At 48.6% G+C, this 7,695-nt stretch overlaps 1 protein-coding gene across 1 annotated transcript in view; it reads right to left on the bottom strand.

Moving 5' to 3' along the window:
• Positions 1-789: 789 nt before the first annotated feature.
• LOC101579373 (solute carrier family 22 member 13-like) overlaps positions 790-7,695 on the bottom strand; it is a 90,407-nt gene continuing 83,501 nt past the window's right edge. The window contains exons 2-10 of the mRNA XM_004642211.2: positions 4,773-4,876; positions 4,387-4,541; positions 3,990-4,158; positions 3,657-3,777; positions 3,474-3,568; positions 3,036-3,250; positions 2,746-2,854; positions 1,082-1,326; positions 790-853 (exon numbers count right to left, since the gene is read on the bottom strand). Coding sequence (XP_004642268.1) covers positions 1,089-1,326; positions 2,746-2,854; positions 3,036-3,250; positions 3,474-3,568; positions 3,657-3,777; positions 3,990-4,158; positions 4,387-4,541; positions 4,773-4,876 — 1,206 coding nt within the window. The 3' untranslated portion in view covers positions 790-853; positions 1,082-1,088. The remainder of the gene's footprint in view (positions 854-1,081; positions 1,327-2,745; positions 2,855-3,035; positions 3,251-3,473; positions 3,569-3,656; positions 3,778-3,989; positions 4,159-4,386; positions 4,542-4,772; positions 4,877-7,695) is intronic.

The raw sequence follows: 7,695 nt of genomic DNA, 5'->3' as shown, positions 1-7,695 counted from the left end.
TTTGAGTCTTTGGTAATTTGTCTTCAAAGGCATTTGTCCATTTCATCTAAGTTGTTGAATTTTCTGGTGTAGAATTGATGACAGGAATGGAATCCAACTCCTCCCTTTGCCCATGCTAATCCCAGAGCCACACTCAAGTTAAGCATAAGCCACATGTGGGGCAGAGGGTGAAGAATCTTCAAAGGAAATGCAGGATTGGAGCTGTGAATCTGAGGAGACAATCTTCTCTTGATGAGATGAAAAGTCTTGTGGGCCTACACAAAACTCAGAGAAGATTAGAGCCAGTCCCTAGAAGGAACTTCCATCTCATCCTCTTGCACGGCTTCTTCTCCATCCATCCGGGTACAATCCACAACTCCAAACTTTGATTCTTCTCTGCTTACTCCCACAACTTTGGAATGTCCCAACTAAATCTCTGTTCTGGGCTTCATTCTGTTCATGGAATGCACACCCAGACTGAGAGGATCAGAAAAATGTAAGAGAATGAGTAAAACCAATGCCAAACAGAAGACCTTAATACAGGCTGTTGGGGTGAAGCTCTGAAGAGACAGGTGGAGAGATGAGGGAGGGAGGATCTGTTTCTGACACATCTGCTTTGGACTGAGCAGTGGACAGCTGGGGCTGGAGGTGGGGCTGGGACTGGGACAAAGTCATGGTGTGCTGCCTGCAGAAGACATGCTGATTTGTGCATTCTCACTGATGTCTAGTTGTATCCAGAGAAGGAGTAGAGTTCCCTGATCTGGCTCTTAGTGACCACAGTCAGAAGTATGAAAAGCTCACATTGGCGACCCTTACGTTAGAAGGTTTTTCTGTGATCTCTTTTGGTTTTCCTGAAGTCTCTGTATTGATGGATCTGAAGAGATAAAAAGCTAAGGTTAACATTCAGAACTGCTCCCATGATCATGTTCCTAACCACCCCATGCCTCAAAGTGGAAGGATTCTGATCCAAAGGCTCACAGATGTATGTGGTTGTGTTGTATGTGGTTGTATGTGTATGTATGTGTTGTATGTATGTGTCTCTAATCAACAAGACACTAAGAGTGAGGAGGATGCCAGGGCCCCTGGAAGAGGAGACACCCACCTGGGCATCAGAAGCAACAAGCTGTTCGCCCTCGGTAGGGCTGCTGGTCCAGGTCCTGGATGGTGTCCCTCAGGCTCTGGCCACGGGTCTCAGGCAACAGGACACAGAGCACCCCTGCTACGATGGTGGTGCAGCCATAGATGAGCATAGGGATGGACTCATGGTAGACCTCCAGCAGGAGGATAAGTGGTGTAAGGATGCCCCCAATCCTTGAGAAGATGTTCACCAGCCCCATTCCTGTTTGTCTGGAGGAAGCCAGCACAAACTGAGCATACTCAGCCTTGCTGCAGGCCAGATTCACCCAAAGTCCCCATAGAGACCCCCAAAAGCCTGCTGGTTCTCCAGTCCTCACTGACCCACCCAGTGCTTCTGTCCTCTGCTCCTTCATGCGCCTTCTACCTCCAGGCATCCATGCCTGCTACACTCTTGTTCAGCTGTCACTTCTCAGACCAAGGCTGCACCTGCTGTCCTCCCTCTTCTCAACTGAGTGACCATTCATATTCTCTCTCTTTTTTTATGATCGCTGTATTGCATATCCTTGCCTTCAGATTAGTTGTTCAGATTACCATATATAATCATGTGAAATTAGTCAAAATATAAAGAGAAGAAAAAATGTAAGCATTAACACAAACATTCCTTTCAATAGACTAGTAGAAATCAGCAGTACAGTTATTGAAGCTCTCTTGTGTATGTACATATATATTTTCTTTGTTTCTTTCTTCTTTCTTTGTTTCCTTCTTTCTTTCCCCCTTTTGCTCATTCCAGTTTTTCCTTTCCTTTGAGCTGTTTTTTTCCCTTTCACATTATCTATTGTACCTTTCAATTTTATTTACCCCTTCAGGTTCTTACACTAGTAAGACAATATTATGTTTACACATATGGGTCTGATTTATTTCATGTATGATTATGGTCTCCATTTGCACCCAATTACCCATAAAAGCCTTGAGATTATCTTTGTTATTATCTGTGTAACACTCCATATAAACAAATATGTTTTCAAACCATACTTTAGTTGAGGGGCATTGTGTTGTTTCCAAATGTAGCTATGAGAAACTGTGCTGCATTAAACATGAGTGCAGATTCATAATTGGAAAGATACTTAGGAGGGAAACAGTAGTGTTGATTGGGACCTCTAATTCAAGATTTTTGAGGAATAATCTCCACTTACTTCCATAGTGGCTGTACCAGTCTACCCTTCCACCACAGTAGATAAGAGTTCCTTTTTCCTCACAGTCCTTCCATCATTTTTTATTGGTTGACTTCCTGAAGATAATCATTCTTTTTGGGGTGACATGGAATCTTAGTGTTGCTTTAATTTGCATTTCTCGAATGACCAATGGTGTTCAACATTTTTTAATGTAATTATTTGCCATTCATGTTGCTACATCTAAAAAGTGTGTATTCACCTCAGATGCCCCCTGGTTGATTGGGCTTTGAATGTTAAATCTCTGATTTCATTTTGACCATTCACTTTAGACATATCCTATCTTCCCACCTGACACAGCTAAGGCTTGGTGAATTTTTACATCTGTCCACAACTCAGATGAGGAAAACTTGGGGGTTGCTCTAAATGTCGAGTTGCCCTGGCCCTACTGACAGCTTAGCTCAGCTATTTATAGACGTGGTAAGAATAACATAGTGAGAGTAAAACCAGGAGCTCTTACCGGATAATGGTGGGGAAGAGCTCAGCAGTATACACGTAGGAGATGGTAAAGCTGGCAGCCATGGCAAACTTTCCCACCACAGCCAGCACAGTGACCACCACAGGCTGATCTGGAGGAAAATGCTGGTCAGCCAACAGAGAGTGGATGCCCCACCTCCCTGTGCCTGCCAACCCCCAACCCTAATGCATTGAAACTTGGGAGAACCCATACTCTTGACATGGGAGCAATGGCCCATGGAAAGAGCCCTGGCTGAGGTGGGTGGGATGCATGCTAAACAGCCAGCCTGATACCTGAAGGGATGAAGGCAATGATGATACACATGACACCACCCACAATCAGAGTCCCGGACTGGCTCCACTTGCGACCCAACCTCTCCATCATGAAGATGCTCAAAAGGCGGGCAGGCACTTCAACTACTCCAAATATCAGCTGTGTCAGGTAGATGTCAAGGCCAAATTCACCCACTTGGAAGCTAAGGCCATAGTACACCAGGCTGTCCACAAACCTACAAAGGATCCAAAGGTCCATGTGACTGCTGTGTGTTTAACACCATGACACCCTGAGGAAGAGGCTGACTTGGTCAGAGTCAAACCAAGAATCACTGGCACTGCTATGCTGACAACACCATTGCTTGAAGGCCTTCAATACACCATGGCAATGGCACACACAAGGGAAGAGAGAGCTCTCGGGCTTTGTCCATGAGGAGGCCATGGGCCTTTGCTACTCACCAGACACAGGTGAGAATCAGGGTCACCTTCAGGAGATGGGGATGCTTGAAAAGGTCTAAGGCATTCCCTTTGCAGGCTTGCTCCTCTGGGACCAGCTGGAAGGAGATGCACAGTAAGAGGGCCAGGGAAGATGTGGGAAGAGCAGCTCTAAGGCAGGACTGGGGCTGACCCTGCCACAGGTACCTGGCTCAGGAGCTCTGGGGAGAGCTTGCGCTTGTTGACTGAGGCTGCCTTCATGACCAGTTGTTTGGCCTCTTCTGTCTTCCCCCGGATGAGGAGCCACCGTGCAGATTCTGGTAGAAGCCTGAAATCCAGGAATCACTGGGACCTCGGGGTCCAGAGTGCTGTGGAGCTCTCCCAGTCACAGCATGAAACACAGAACCCCACACCCATCCCCACAGCTGCCTGTCCTGCAGCAGCCTCTGACCACCCAGGAGATGTGGTGAAGGTGAGGGCTGCACCCCATGCCCACAGCACAACTGCCCAAGCACCATCATCCTGCACGGGTCTCCTCACCAGAAGTAGAAGAAGAGCAGGAAGGTAGGAGCAGAGACAGCAATTTGCAAGAATCTCCAGTTTGGGACACCATAGGCGAGTCCAGCTAGAACCATCTGCCCCAGGGCAGCCATAGCCTGTATCACAGCCACTGTACGAGTCCTCCACGAGGGCCCAACCCACTCTGAAACTGTGGGAAGAGAAGCTGAGGCTTAGGGTGGGTTACACCTTCCTATTCGGTCTCTGTCTCTTGCTTAGCTGCTACCACGGTAGGGCTGGAACCTCATCCCAGCATAGGACACCATAAGGACTTAAGGCGCAGATTCTCACCTACATACCCATGGGCAGTTTAGAGGCTGCTGGAGTCCAGGCCCTGGGGCTATACCTGCTCTTGAAGGCTTCACTTCCAGATACTCACTCAGGGCAACGGTGGTTAACAAACATCCAGCAATAGCTATGGCCACAGCAAAGCGAAAGGCCATGTAGAGCTCAAAGCTGGGCACAAAGGCTGTGGCCAGGCCCACGATGGCAATCAGCAGCAGCTGCAGCAGGATACAGGCTCTTCGGCCAATCCTAAGGTAACAAAGGGGCAAGTGGGTGCAGGGAGAGGCACCCCTGAGGCAGGACCTGGGAAACTCAGGGGCCTGCCCTGGAATTATATCTCCAGGAGACATGATCCCTCCCTGGGTATCTTATTTGAGAGTGGGGGGAACAGAGCCTTGTACTGGAGGCTGGTGTTTAGGGCATGGGGAACATGGGTTGCACCAAGAGTGTAGGTAAGTGGCAAGCTGGTCAACATCATACCGGTCGCTCAGGGGCCCGAAGATGATGGCCCCAGCAAGGAATCCAGCCATGAACACTGACTGTGAGGTCTGCTTCAGTTGCTTCCGATCACAAACCAGGTTGAACTGAGGCAGACAGAGGCAGGTGTAAGTGTAGGGGCACTGAGGGTGAGTCCTTCAGCACCTATTAGGGCCCAAGGTACCGAACTGTAGGCACGGACCCGAAGATCCATAAGAAATTCATTGTGGACTGAAGCATAAACATGGAGAACACTGTTCAACCTCTGTACACCACGCATTCTGCCAGTGCAGTGCAGTGCCCCGGTCAACACGGAGTGGCACAGCCCTCCTTCCAGCAGTCCCGTCCATCTGGATGCAGTCAGTTCATGGCAGATGCTGTGAGAAAGAGTGACACCCTGTGTATGGTGGTGTTGAAGGGAAGGTGTGTGGGGGGCGCAGATTTCTAGGACTAAGGAGATGTCTCTGCTTAGGGGGACACAAATCCTAGTAGAAAGCCACTGCACATATTCTTAAAAAAAAACAAAAAAAACTGGGACGTGTGGTTTGAATTTAGCTTGACATCTAAAATGGTTTGCCATTTACAAAATCTGGTATAGCATTGCTGTGAAGCTAAGTGTGTAACATTTGTGAACTTTGAAAGACTACTAATGGCTCCTTCCTGAGTCACAAGACCTCTCCCCACTGCCCCACTGCCTGGAAAGCACTCAGGACTCCCTGAGTCTCCTGTTGCGCTCAAGAAACCCCAAAGGCCCACACTGGCACTCTGAGTCCAGTGAGCACGCACAGCCCTTCAGGTGAGTACAGAGGAGCCCATAGGGAGGAAAGAGGGAGACAGGCAGAGGGACAGACAGATAGGCAGGGAAAGAGACAGTGTATGCTTCTGGGCAAATTCATACCAATGCCCTTAATAGCCCAGGCTGACTGAACAACAGAGTGGGAAACCCTGTGCACACAGTGTGCAGGCTGATGTCGCCCTGCGCACTTCCACACTGTGTGCACATGTGAGGCATATGTCTGACCCCATGCTGCTGGGCCAAGGGCCCTGGGAGCATTTCTGTCCCCTGAACACACAGCCTTGGCCTATCCCCACATAGCATGGTGTGCTGCCACATGACGTCTGTTGCATCACTACGCTAAGCTACTTGAGGTGGTGCAGGTCCCTGTCCTGAACACTGCATGCACCAGCTCCTGTAGTGCTCCCTGCTGTCCTTACAGCTACAGCGCACTGAGAGAGGAGAGGTCCACAGCCAATGCTCACTCAGCCACTGGATGGCAGCACAGCAGTGCCATGTCTCTGTGAAGCCCCCTGAAGGACCAGGGAATGTGTGCTGAAGGGAAATACAGGAGTGAGAGCCGCCCCCAGCTCACTAGTCAATCACGACAAGTTCACTGATGTGAGGCAAGATTATGTCCTACCCAGAACTAACCATGGAACTCATATTTGCATTCTCAAGCAGAACCTTAAGGACCTTTTTAAAGTGTCAAATAGTTACATTAGTCCTGGAAATGAAGCAAGGAAGGGCAGGAGAGTGGACTGTTCTCCTACCCCATTTTATATAGTTTGGTTTTTATTTAGGAACTACAAAATTCCCTCATGTTTAAGATACCACATAAAATGAATAAAAATAAAAATGTTGGCTTCTACCAGACTTGAGTCAGAACTGGGCAGCTTTGGGAGACCTACAGACTTGAGCTCATCTGTGTCCACAAAGCAGGTATAAAAACTGCTGCATAGCATTGTCTCATGAGATGCAGGCCATTCACAATTGTACCTGCCTTCTCCACGGGAGTCCCCCAAACTGGCGTCCATTGCCAGTAGCCTGCATTCCTGACCTCCGTGCAGCTCCTGCCCTGCATAGTGTGAACTCCTTTTTCTGTCTCCTAATCATCTGTCATGAATCAGTGCTGGTTCAGGCTCAGAGAGGCGTCGGGATGCCCCAGCTGTCATCTTTTAGGTGGCATCAAGTGCCACCTGTAGTAGCTGGTTCTGTCTAGGACCTGCAGAATTTCCCTGTTATATCTCAGCACAGGCTACTACATTTCCCTGACTCTTTCAAGACCTGCAGCAGTTCCCTTTAGTCTCTTGGACTTTGGTTTTAGCGCTGCATCCAAGCACCATTACGAGCTGCCTCTTTTCATGCATTCTTATATGTCAGCAGTTCTCAAATTCACCAGGTGCGCTTCCCTGTCTGGAGACTCTAACAGTGATGGTTCTGGGCTTCACAGTTTCTTTCACTGTGACCTCCCCTGCAGCCCTAGGAGAGATCACTTGAGCTGCTACTCCTCAATGGTCTGTTTCTCATACTATTCAGAGGACCAACTGGACAAGATAAGGAAGCACATTTTTCTTTGTCTGAAGATGGACACCCAGAAAGTTGGACACCAGTGCGATGAGGACAAACCTACTTTGACCTTCAAGAGCACCCAGCCTATAGCAAAATGTCTCTTCCTGCCATTCAATTGTAGTTTGCATTTCAGGGTGAATGTGAAGCTGTTAGTATTGAGGTACCTTGGTATTTCTGCTCACACAGGGGCCTCTGGGTCAGTGCACAGAGCCTCCCCTCATAGACAAGGAGCAAAGCAGATATCACAGCATGGGAACTGTAGCCTGGAACAGAGCTTGGGATTATCACTGGCAGATGACACAGAACACCTGTTCCCTTGGCACAGGCCTCCCACAGTTCTGCAGCTTGAGAGAGGGGGATGAGGAGCATAAGAGGTCCTCACCCAGCAGTGCAGATCGATTGGGTGGCTGAGGATAAATCAGTACTTACCTCTCTGAATGCTGTGACTGCCCTGGTGCAGAAACTGAGATCAACATCAAATTTGAAATCTTCCACATGAATACAACACAATCTGAGCAACGCAGACAATTTGTGTTTCTGGGAGCAGCAATGCCATTGATAAAACCTGACCTTGATATC

This window comes from Octodon degus, unplaced genomic scaffold (genome assembly GCF_000260255.1).
Source record: "Octodon degus isolate 3935 unplaced genomic scaffold, OctDeg1.0 scaffold00147, whole genome shotgun sequence".
Classification (NCBI taxonomy): Eukaryota; Metazoa; Chordata; class Mammalia; order Rodentia; family Octodontidae; genus Octodon; species Octodon degus.
This window is presented reverse-complemented; position numbering and strand designations above follow the sequence as displayed.